General features: G+C 39.9%; 1 protein-coding gene across 3 annotated transcripts in view; it reads right to left on the bottom strand.

Annotated features, from left to right (window-relative positions):
- cfap46 (cilia and flagella associated protein 46) overlaps positions 1-13203 on the bottom strand; it is a 78785-nt gene that overhangs the window by 45694 nt on the left and 19888 nt on the right. For all 3 annotated transcript variants that reach the window (XM_078160820.1, XM_033613830.2, XM_078160819.1), the window contains 6 exons: positions 12630-12742; positions 9568-9780; positions 8494-8695; positions 4353-4502; positions 1364-1474; positions 199-380 (listed from right to left, as the gene is read on the bottom strand). In XM_078160820.1, the coding sequence (XP_078016946.1) occupies positions 199-380; positions 1364-1474; positions 4353-4502; positions 8494-8695; positions 9568-9780; positions 12630-12742 (971 nt within the window). The remainder of the gene's footprint in view (positions 1-198; positions 381-1363; positions 1475-4352; positions 4503-8493; positions 8696-9567; positions 9781-12629; positions 12743-13203) is intronic.

The raw sequence follows: 13203 nt of genomic DNA, 5'->3' as shown, positions 1-13203 counted from the left end.
GAACTTTGGAAGCAAATATCTCAACCATACCTAACACCTACATATAGAGCTTTCCATAACAAAGCACACACATTCAGATCAAGAGCATTCTCTCTTGCCTAATTTTTAAAGAATTAGAAAAAAAAGAACATATTTTCTCAGGCTTTTGTGAAATTCTCTTTTTGTTTAAATAAAATGTAATCAGCCAACTACACTTACAAAACACAGGGCATGGTGTTGAGGCTCTTTGCTGCTGCTTCTTCCAGCTGCAGAGCACTCTTGGTGCAGCACAATACCAAGCTGTGGTCCTTGGCATAATGGCAGAAGGCAGCCAGCTGGCACCACACCTGCAACTCCACCACGGCGTCGGTCCAGCTGCATTCAGACGCCATGCTCACCAGCTTTAGGTGAGGAAAGAGAAGAGGGGAGGGGAGGAAAATGGAGGTGGTGAGGAAAAAGGAGAGGCGGAGGAGAAGTGGGGGTGTGGGAAAAGAGGGGAGGATTGAGTGAGAGAAAAGATGAGAGGAGAGAGGGTGCAGAGGAGAGGCAAGGAAGGAGGGAATGAAAACAAGTGAGGGAAAACGCAGAGGAGGGGGGGATTAAGTAACACAAGCAGAGAATGGAGGAAATTGGGAGGCATTAGTAAAAAGGAAAAAAACAAAAATGGTGATGAAGGACAGGAAGAAAAAAGAGAAGGACAGAAATTAGGAAAGGATTGGCGAGGGAAAAGACAGGAGGTGGGAAGAAGAGGGTTCAGGTAAAAAAAGTAAAGATAAGCATGAGAAAAAGGAAAAGAAGAGGAAAGGTATAAAGCAAAAGTGGGAGGCAATCAGGGATGGAGAGGAAGGTGGCAGAGATATCAGGGGTGCAATGATGTACATAGAAAATGAAAGATTAGAATGGAGAAGATTAAGATTAGGGACAAGTGAAAATGAAAAAGCAAAATGACGAAAAGAAGAACAATGAAAAAAAAGGAATGAAGAGTGATAAAAATGGGAAAAGTGGATAGAATTCATAAGAGGAGATGATGAGCAGAATGTAGGAGAGGAAGTAGTGAATGAAAATGGGACAAAAGGAAGGAGGAGAGCCAGGGTGAGATAGATGGATGAGAGATAGAGTGAAAGATGATATCGGTGAGGAAAAAAGCCGAAGGGCCAAAATGTCAGAGAAAGGGATTCTCCACAGATTTATGCAGCACATCTCATGTCAAGGAACTTTTTATTTCTGACCAAAGCATGGTGATCAAGGCAGCTACAGTATTTTGAAGATATTGACACATGATGATATGCAAAAGGGGTCTGAGGGCTCATGGGCCGTCTTGGCATCTGTTGTTACCATCTGGGCAACAGCTACTGTAGGAAAACATGAACAGAAAAGTACATACTGTCGAGAGACTGGGAACGGAGAACTCCATATGCCCTGGGTTCCTATTGCACTGGAGCATCTCCACTCCAACCAACACGCGCGTCATCACTGACACTTCCTCATTCTCACACTGCAATCGGGAAGGAAAACAATGTATACTGAGCAACGCAGTATACAGCAGTTCCTTAAGTTTAATTATAGAAAAGACATATACATGTATTACTATTTGTTTATAAATTATAAATGGACCTGCAGTACTATCATACCGTATGTGTCCCAAATAGCGCAGAGATAACCTCGTCGATAATGTATGACTTGCTTTTGTGTGGAAAATGAGTTGATAAATGATTTATCGAGATTAGAGAATAAATCCCATTTATGTTTACACTGCATTCCTTAATTTGCACTGCGAGAAACAAACCTCATTTAGCTGTGACTCAAAGCACATCAGGCTGAAGGGACTAATGTAGGGCAGGAAATTCTTGGCTGACAAATGGTCGCAGGATTATGGTGACTAATCAAACAGTCTGTTTAACTGACAAATTGTAATGAGCATTTTCCCCGCATTTCTGTCCCACTGTAAAGCCATACAATCGGGAAATATGACATGTGGAGATGATCACAGACCAGTGGACACAATGCTGTAATAGGGATAAGGCTGAAGTAACACCTACCGCATCAAGAAGATTAATAAAAATGTCACACATCATCAGCCTCTAATATTATAAGAACATTATAGAGGAACTGTGAGAAGACCATAATAGAGCATACATTATGAATGTGACATGATTGTGTTATGAAAATGAGCTATACAGTTGTCTCAACCTCCTTTCCATTTTACATATTTTGTAGTGCAATAAAAGGTTTTTTTTTTTTTATCTTAGACACAGTACACATACTGTACAAGATATCAGCCCCTGCAAGAAATAATCAAAAAGAACAAGAGAAAGCCAAAAATAACTGCATAGGAAAACATACAAATAGTATAAATTTGCAATACTGAAGTTTGTTGGTGTGTTTGCCACTTCTTTTAAATCAATTTTGTTATTTTTTCATCACTGTTTGATGCACAACTATGTTCTAAAACTGCACATGCAGCGATACAGTGCATCTACTTAGCTTTTAACTATTTCTGCTTCTTTACTTTTCACATGACTCTTGCATAAAAATCCTGGTCTGTACAACATCAAACTTCTAAAATCATGTGGTGTATGGAATGTCAAGTGTAAAGCAACATTTTGCACGTAGGATACGGACTTCAAGGCTTCTTTGAAGAAGGAGGCGTTTGCATTAATCTCTGCATTCAGATCCACCTACACGTGTCAGATCTTTTTACACTTCAAGACTGTGCTGAATCCATCTTGAAGCCGGCTGACAACAGGCCATTAAGAGGCATGGTGTGTGGCTGAGAGTGCAGACCTGGCATAGCATAACTGAGCAGGAAAAGGCAGGAACAGGGATGGCATTAATTGGTAAGCCCAGTTTACATTTCACTCACTAGTATACTACATCACAACCTGGCTTTTTCATGTGTGAATAAGTAACTGACAGAGGGGATCCTGGGCACATAATAGCCCAGCATCTCTATTATTACTACTGGATAAACAAGGTCAAACTAACAATTACAGTTTAACTGACTATTATTGCATACATTGAAAAAATATGTGCGTGTAAACAAATGCCTCTGGCACACCAGGCGTCTTCATCTGTGAAAAATTGACAGTCATTAGCAGAGAAAAGGTTGTTGCCAGCCCCCGAAGCTGGTTGCACTAAATGTTTGCCAGTTCAAACTTAGTCGAGTTTACGAAGTGAAGTTTCACTGGATCAAAACACGTTGCATCATATAAACTACTTCTTATGTAGAAATTAGTTGTAACTCTAACTGCCAGATGTAACTGTTGTGTAGCTAAATGAACCAATTGACGAAACTAAGCTTGCTGAAATATCACCCATTGCTGAAATATCACCCATTTGGAGTGGAGAATAAATGAGGTAATACGCGGTATGGTCAACACATCTGACCTGAGACTTGATAAATGCTGTTTAATAATAGTTTCCAGGGGATATGCAAGCTTGTGATGCTATTAACACATTACTTTACACTACACCGTGAACTTAAAATAAATTCTGTTTCCCTGTGTTAAGTGAGCATTCATCTCTTGCTGCATGCCAACCATGTCAAAAAATCAGTATCTGAATATTTTTTTACATCAAAATCACTATTGTTTCTCTTCCTGTAACACCAGGTAAAATGGTTTAAAATGGTGTTCACCTCATCCTGCACCCACGGGCATTTACAAAAGCTCATCCAATCGAATGAGATTTTGGACTAGCTAGCCACACCGGTCACATAAAACCACACTTCACCACTTGTAGGTTGTTGTACAGTAGCTAACAGAGTGATATTAAGAGAGACAGGAAGACATGTATGTGAGGATATCAGTGGATAAAACATTTGTTTTCATTTCCAAAACAATATGGCTGAGATCTAATTCATCTTTCCCTTATCCTCCTCTTGATCTAACAGCTAGGAAGGTGTGTGAGGAGCCAACAGTCCACCCAGCAGCGGACTCCACTGTTGCTCCTTATCACAGTTAACTCTAAGACTGCCCCGTTTTTAGGGGTCCAATCACATGTAAATGATTTGATTTAAATGCCTCTTGTAACTGTACACTGCTCATATAGTCTGTTTTGCTGGGAAATACATCACAGTGCAGAAGTAAAAACGCTCAAGCATCCATTTTATGGGGACTTTGAATCTTTCCTATGACATTTCTTCTTTTTAAAGATGCTACCTGATTAAGTAAATAAACAGTTTGAAACTACCTTGTAGTTACTAAGAACTTTGGAAGGACTTTACATTAAGATTTAGTAATGACTGATAAATAGTTGGAGCAAATCAATCCTGGACAACAATGTCCTTTAAAATGCTAATTAGGACCAAAAAATGGATTAGTACCTAACACAAAGTACCATAGACATGTTTGTAATGACGCAAAAAATGATACCTCATCTTTGGTGTCCATCTTTGAGCCAATCTGCTGTTGCAGGAGCCTCTTGATCTGCACCCATGTGGCCACCACCTGTTTCCTTGCTGCGATCGGAACTGTCTCCCCTGGGATGTTGCAGGTGGAAATGCAAAGGGCATAGTCACACAGCTAGGAGGAAGGGTAGAAAATAACAATAAGCTTGCATTCCATCATCTAGAAGTACATGGTACCACTGAAATGATAAAAATCTAATTCTACGCTTGGTGGAGTATTGGCAGCCTGAGAAGCTCAATAAGTAGAACATAACATTAACATAGTCAGGATTATGCATAATCCTAAATTATATTAAAAATGTTAATATGGATCAAAGTGTCTATCAAATGCACTATGATACATATCTGCAAGACTCTGCAGATCCAGGACTTTCTCTAGCCCAAGGCCCTCTGCCAGCCTGTCAGCTGCAGACACGACAGACATACACTAAAGACTCAGAATTCAGTAAGACTTTGTTCAAGTCAGACACTGCATCTGACCCTGCTGTACTGTCGATTATTTAGAAAAAATGTAGTGGAACGGATCATTTTTTATCTTTCCTTCAAAAAGGAAACAGACACGATGAAATTTAATTAATAATTCACTGATAAAGTGCCTTTCATCTGGAGTTAGAGCTGATATTCATGGTGGATCCTTTGAATAGAAAAGGAGTAAGGAAACTGGGTTTAATTGGCAACTGTGGCATAGTCAGAGAACAGAGACATTCACTGTCATGGAAGCTACATGTGAATGTGTATGTATATGTGCGTGTGTGTCAAAGGATGAAGCAGATAACAAAATACTTGCTTCAACTTTTCACCTGTGCTGCTCTAACATCTGTCATGATATCATATCTCAGCGGAATCAATGCTTCCTGAGAGGCCTCATAGATCTTAAATACAGATACATGTCTATGATCCTTTTTTGCCTTGAGTTCTAAGCCTCAGCTTATGCAAATAGGGTTCTGTCTTTGCATTCTTGTATGTTGTTTTGCTGTTGAACCCTATATCCTTTTTGACATCATAATACTGTACCTACAGGCTGAAATACAGTTAATTCCAGAGATGGATGTATGAGAGGCTCACTTGCCAGCCCCATTTTATGGAGGATGACATGAAGTTTGATAGCTCCATAATAACATTGAAAAAAGTTCTATGAGACAGGGCAGTATAAAACTGATGTTTCACAATTCATGAAATGAAGAGAGCCCATTTTGAAGGTTGAAAGCAAGATGTGATGGCTTAAAATGTCCAACAAATGGCCTGTGGACCAGGACCAGCAAAGAGGACAAAGCGTTCTTATCCAGCCCACTGGATAACTCTGCAATATCTATGCCCTTGTGAAGGCTAAGTGGTGCCAAATTTCAGATGCAAGTTTAATTCTCTGAAAAATCAATAAATACATATTGTGGTCATATTTAAATGGGAACACCACCTAAATTGAGAATTCCATTGTGTTATTTCCATGGCCTTAATCAATATTGGTGAACATGAGCAGCTCTCTCTCAAAGTCAGAAACCAAAGAAGTAAGTCTCAAACTTTGATGTTATCGAGTACAAGGTCTGAAACTGCCCCACAGATAATGAATAGAAGACTAATTTTGTGGACCCACAAAATGTTTCTTCTCTTCTTTATCTTCTCTTTTTTATACGCAAATGAGCTTTATTCTTTGTAGTTTTCTCGGTTGTGAAACAGAAAATGTACCCATATGCTTAGAATGCTCCCCTTGGTGCTCTCACTCTGATCTAGAACATCTTTCTTAAATTACTGTCGACGGACCAGCTCACTTTTTTGAATGGGGGCCAGATTATATAATGAGATAATATGTACGATCCAGCTGCTTCTCGCTTCATACGGGTTATTTAAAAGACTATCCACCATAAATGACACAAACTGTCATTCAACTAACTGCTTGTTACTGTCTGATAAAGAAAATAGTTCCACCTACATAGTTCCTACTTGGTGCATGTTTACAACCTGTATGACAGTCATGCCATCTTGAAGTGAACGGATAAAATGAAAGGTGGTCTTACTTGATTAAACAATATTGTGTAGTGGGCTGAATACATTATATTTGGTCAATGAGCCCCAGGCGGTTTATAATTGCTCCGCAGGCCACAATTGGCCCCCGGGCCTGAATTTGTCATCACAAATTTGAGTTCTACCACTTTAGCTGTTGGGGTTCAGAGAGAGATATCCATGTTTACTTATACTTCTGGACTGTCTCAAACCCTAGGATTTTCGTATGAATTTTGAAAATGGGAAGTTCTCCTTTAAAGATATTGAGTATTGTGCAAAATATTGCTAATCAACAGCTTTAGTACAAAACAATCTGACTTCTGTCTAAAAACAATATTGGTGGAAACCTATTACTATGGTACTGTCAATCCTTTCAATTTGGGTAATGGTTTGTAAAGCAGGGAATAATAAAGGGCCTGTGGCTGGCTTTTTTGTGCGACTGCTCTGAGCACTTCTAGTTGAGAATCTCTGAACTTTTCAGAAAGGTACTAGTGCCATCACAAATGCTCCCTTAGCTACTGTCTGTTTCAGGTCGTATATTATGTCTGACAACAAAGACAGAAAAGCCCACTTGTGGGAGCAGATCGGCCAGACGCTGAATGCTGCTGGTGAGTGTCATGCTTCTATCACTGTTCGTGTTGTTAGCTTGTTGTTAGCTGTGTCATTTATTTTGAAAAGCACTGGGAGCTCTTTTCATATGAGGCACTGGAATGAAGCTCTCTTCTTTTCTGGCAAAGAAAAATGCTAAATGGACACACACCTTTCACTTGTTTCTGCAATAGCTTTTTGTTTGGTGTGGTTATGTAAGCATCACTACACACGAGTGGAAATGAATGAAAAAAATGCACATGTAATGACAGTGAGTGGTAGACTGACTGATTGTGGAAAGATTGAGATATTGAACTGAACTTAAAAGACACTTCAGGCTGTTCATCATCTGTTTCGTAAATGGATGAACGGGGAAAGGGGAAAATTGGAGGTGATGTTATTTAAAGGTCATTGGTTTAAACTATATTTTGAAAAAAATAATTGTGGAATCTGAAAGTTTCAGACTTTGAAAGAGTTGACAGTGTGTAAACTGTTTCATACATATCTGTAAGAAAGATTAAAATTTCAGTTTCTGAACACACAAAGATTCAGCAAACTCCATTCAGAGATTATACGCACACTCCTTTCAGAGTCTCAACACACTCCTTTCAGCTCTTTTCAGAGAGTCTAAAGCTTTGAATGCTGGAATTTCAGACATTGTTTTCACAGTGGAAAGATCAGAAACTGAAAGAAATGTTTGAGCAGCTCAAAACACCCCAATCAGTCTGGGAGGGATTTAACTGAGGGTCAATCATGTTTGCTTCAACAAAATGTAACCAGTCAACACAAAAAACTAAACATGTTTTCCTTAAATTTTATTTTGTGATGTCCAGAAAAGCTGGTTTCTGAGATGTCTTCATTTCATGTTGCATAATATTTAGAGGTTTCTAAACCCTCTGTACCTCATCAGTCCTTTTCCAGGATTGATTATTTCTTCTACAGAGGTTTTGGACAGAATTAGTGACTGTGCAATTACCACTAGAGCCTCACCAGATAGTTGCCCTGTAAGTAGTTCTCTGTGTTTTTTTAATTTTTTATGCAAATGTGACGACATAATTAATTGCTTTGCAAATGAATGAATGAAATGGCATAGGGGGAAATGAATGGTGATGTAGGGAATTTTAATGTAACTGTATGGTAAGAGAGGGTGTTTTGATGCAAATGTACAGTGATGTGTGCAGCTTTTATGCAAATGTACTGTGACATAGAGAGTTTGTATCCAACATTTATTCATGATTTTATAAACATATATGGCGTCAGAGAGAATTTTATGCAAAAATATGTTGATATAAGGTTTTATGCACATGTTTGCGACACAGACACAGGAATTGGTGTAGGTGGCGATTCACTTCTGCTACTGCCAACAAGGCAGGTTTGTTTAAAAGAGCATTTTATGTGACTGAAGAATTCAATAATGCAAGTGAAACTAAACAAAAGCAGCCGCCCATTGTCCACATACATCCCTCTCCTGCACACACACACACACACACACACACACACACAGACACACACAGACATACCTCTGATGCCTTGCGGACATCCTGAAGGGCAACAGGGTCTAAGAAAACCCCATGGACACTGGCAGCCTTCTCCATCCCCTTCTCAGGTCTGTTTTTGCCCTTGTCTTCTGGTGTGGTTGGCCTGACGCTGTCTGGTCCACACAGAGGCTGGATCAACCCCCGGGCCACGGCATCACACAGCAGCACAAATAGAGCCCGATTCCTGAGAAATGCAAAACAAAGAATGCACCAAACTGACATTATCTGGAAAAACAAGGACTGAAAGTTGGGCTTGAAGGCCAAACATCTTTGCTTTTATAGTTTAGTTCTTCCTGAAAGTAAAAACCCTCAGCACAGATTTGGACGGCAAAATGTATGTTTCCTTTGCTACATCATTTCAGGGGGATATCACTAAATCCCAACATACACGTAATTATTTCGATGCCCGAGGACAGTTTGGTCTGTTTTCATGAACACTCACTGCTTCTTTCCATAGCCAGGAATAAGAGCAGAGCATAAGCCATTTTTCTGTAAGTGAGCTACAGTGCCACAGAGAATAAATTAACAAACATTTTTCACAAGTCAACTTTGACCATGCCTCAAATGATTTTCTGAGGACAAGTGTATATATTGCTGTTATCAGCTGAAAATTAAATCGTTTTCAAGTTTCACCTGAACTGAAAGACTATGTTTGCACTGTAGTCCACTGAGGGTTGAGTAAATGACTGCTGGGCTGATGAAATGCTTTCAAAACTCACTGAGTAATTTAAAAAATGCACAGTCATCAGTCTAAAAACAGCGTATGTCACGCTTCTTGAAATGTTGACATTTTGTGAATGAATTTTTATCAAACATATTACTGTATTATATCATGGTTCAGCCCTGCTTACAAATTCACACTGATGTATGATAAAGTTCACATCATCAGCCACTGCACATTTGTCTTTTATGCATGGAGCAGCTTGGCTCTTTATTAGTCGAGGAACAAATTCATATTTCCAGGAACTCTAGGCCCAACATGCAAACTGTTCTGTCTAATAGGTATATACTATACCCTGTAAGAACAACTGATACTAGTTTATGGTCCCGGCCTACCCAGTGAACTCTGTCTTCTGGATCATCGCCACTAGACTCTGGAAGGTGGGAAGCAGGCGTTGGTACTCCCCAGCTGCCAACAAGTGGCTACTGTAGTTCCACAAGTAAATGGCTGCATTTGCTATCACCCACGGCTCCCTGATCTCTGCTCCAAGCTCCGCTGCCCGCAAAAAGTTGGAGGTGGCGTAGGCAGACAGAGCCTGAATCCAGTCCCTGGGTGAAAGAGGTAGAGAGGTACAGTAGAGAGTTTAAAAGAAGAGAGAAAGTCATGTTTGTGTGTGAAAGAGAAAGTGGGTATATGGCCACATGGTGTTGGCTCAAGTGAGCAATTAAACTAAAGGTGAAAAGGTCAATGAATTCTGAAAAAGTTGCTTTTTTTTAAACTTACAATGCGCAGGATTTTTACATGAATAATCCCATTTGCTGACTTTTTTTCAGCATGATGCACAGGGGAGGGTGGAACCCCACCTTGACAATGTCAAACAAGTTTTATCTAATGAGGCGTTCAACACCAATTTGTTTGAGCACCTGGATGCACAGCGGTAGCTCTCAGCCCGCATTATGTTACAATGTGCTAGAAGTAAACTCCAGGCCAATTTCAGGGACAGTGTAGCAGTGCACTAATGTGATATGTCAGGTCTTTACAACTCAATAAAGATTATAGGCTGTTAAGACTAAGTTTGATCCTGGAGCTTTGGTGTGTGTTTATCTACAACATCTTGGTCTTACTGATGATGTCTGAAGCCTTGTTTAAACTGTGTAATTGGTGTTGGAATGGTTTCAGATCTGTTGTGCAGTTTTGGTTTCAGAGATAAGGAAACACACAATCTTTGATGTGATGGGTCTGTATAGTTAAAGAGACTGTTTCATTTCCACCACTGTCTGTCATCATCTCTGATGAGTTATGCTAACATATTCACATTAAAAGACTGCTCACTATCCAGTCAAAGGATCCACTGACACCAAAGTACAAAAAATGTTTCTGTATACACTCACCTTTTACGACCATACTAACAAAGACTATGATACAGGTAACAATGCACACAGAGATATAAGTTAATGACTATTTATTTTATCTACGTGAACATTGGGTTTAAAAGTTTTTTGGGACCCACACATTTTTTTATAATTAAATTAAAGGTCAAGTGTCTAGGATCTAATGGTATCTGGTGGCAAGGTTGCAGAACTGAAACTTCTCCCACATGCAAAGTTTGTAGGAGAACGAAGGTGGCTGATGCGAAAATGCGCATGACCCTATCTAAAGCCAGCGTTCTGGACTCCTGAAAACTCCTTGATATGGTCATGGTACGACCATAATGCAGTACAACGTAAAAGCATTCAGTGTTACAAATTTGGATTTAGAGTGAATGAAAAATGTGTAAACTCCATGATATGTAAATAATGAAGCAGAAACATAGCCAAAGGCAAATGTACTGACGATAACGATAAATCGATGATTGATCAATTGGTTGTTAAGAATGTGATCGAACATGTGAAATTTAATCAATCAAATAAAACTCTGATTCTGAAGGGGTTGGTGGCTTAGTGGATGGCGCCCCATGTCCAGGGCTGTTGCTGCAGCGGCCCGGGTTCGACTCCAGCAAGTGGCCCTTTGCTTCATGTCATTCTCTCTCTCTCTCTCTCACTCCCCCTCTTTCTTAGCTTTCGTATCAATTAAAGGCAAAAATGCCCCCAAAAAACCCCAAAAACCTCTGATTCTGAAATATTAACAATGTGTAGTCTCCTATTACATTCTAGCGACTCATAGAATGGTGTATTTTGAAAGCATGTTTTAATAACTAGCATTGGTAAACAACGGGTGCAAACAATTTTTAAGACTCAATTTCATACACTGGACTGGACAGACATTCACCTCAATGGCCCCGGTTTTTGATGTTTGTACACCATGTTGTTATGTTTTCTCTTATACGGTATGTATTTTTTTCTCCTTTTGTCCTCAGTGATTTAATGTATTCACTATCACGTTTTTCTTCTTTTCCTTTCTTCTAACGTTTTTACTACTCTTTAAGATCAACCTGCCAAGGGACTACGGATAAAAATTAGCCTGGGGCTATAATCCGGCATATTTACATGCAAATGTTCATTAATGTGCACTGTCCCTTCTAACTTAAATAAATAAATAAATAAATAAATAAATAAACAAGGCAGCCATCTTGGGGGTTTGGAAGCGTAGCGCAGCCGCATCACTGGAAAATGAAGCGGGCAGAGCAAAGCATTACTTAGTTATACTGAATGTGTTTCATGTGTCTAGGCCTCTTAATCTAATCTTAATGTTTATGTGTTTAAGGCTGTGAGAGAATATGCAATATGTTGCCGTGAGCTTTAACTGAGGAAAAAACGAATTTGTTATTGTCTGGTAATAGCTATGTCCTTTTTGTGGTGAGCATGGATTTTTGGCTTTTATTTTATGAACATTTCCGGAGTCTACTTCCTGTGTGGGTTGTGTGCTGCTGTGTTTACCTGTCTCCAGAGGCTTCTTCCCTCCCCCGCCCTGCACTGAGGCTGAGTGTGCACACCTGAGAGTCATCTACAATCAATGGGCTTTAAGACTGCCACCGACTCTAGCCTCAGTGCCAGAGTATTTGCGACTGCACGCAGTGGTATCTGGGCTCCTCTATTCCTCCAGTGATTTGAGTAATCTTGCAAGTTTGATTGTGTTTTTTGCTCGTCGAGTGTTTAACCCTCGTTCTCCTACCTTTTTTCCAGTGTCTCCCTCCGTGCCTCACAGCAGCCCACAGCCCAGCACTCTCACCTGGTTATCCCACTCTGCACCTGGACTCTGGATCTCCTTTGTTCTCTGCATCATTCTGGCTCAATAAAACTGTTAAACCCTTTTCCCTCGGTCTGTCTGCATTTTGGGTCCATAACCTCGCTGTCACCACACTTTTTTTTTAATTCGTAGTAGTCGATGAATTGATTGTTGCTGTTACCAATAATCAAGTAAGGAAACTGTGTACAATTTGCAACCCTTGACGAAAGACATACAACTGAGACAAAACATTCTAGTTTTATGACGTTAACATGTCTCCGTGGATGTTTACCTGTAAACAACCCAGTGTGGATCCTCTTCAGACACATGCAGCTTACTTTCCACTGCAGGGACAGCAGGGCTGTTAAGCTGCACCCCATCGATTAGCAGCTTTTGGACGGTGGCCTGAGAAAGACAGAGTACATTCATTTCTCAGCTTCAAAAGATAATATCAACATTGACTTCCTGTTCTGATAACTTCATAATAAAAGGAGAACAGAAGACCTCACGCCATAGGAATGACAGTCTCTCTAGAGCCGTAAAAGCTCAGCTGTGATAGATCAAAGAAATAGAAGCGACTGGTGAGCATTTTACTCCAGTGGCGGACATCTCAGGTAAGACAAGAGGAACCTGTCTTCATCATCAGACTGAGACGTAGGTATCTTTTACATTAATGAATTATGACCCAATTTTAAAAAAAGAATACCCATGTGTCATGGAACAAAGAGAACATGAGAGAAGCAAGCACAGAGGCTACATTGCGAGTCAGTTTTGACAAGGTCATGTAAGTTGCTATGGATAGTTGTCTCCATTTTCTTCAAAGTGCTGTCAAGTTAACATCTCTATGGACTTAATAAAGACTTCAA

This window comes from Epinephelus lanceolatus, chromosome 17 (assembly GCF_041903045.1).
Source record: "Epinephelus lanceolatus isolate andai-2023 chromosome 17, ASM4190304v1, whole genome shotgun sequence".
Taxonomy (NCBI): domain Eukaryota; kingdom Metazoa; phylum Chordata; class Actinopteri; order Perciformes; family Serranidae; genus Epinephelus; species Epinephelus lanceolatus.
This window is presented reverse-complemented; position numbering and strand designations above follow the sequence as displayed.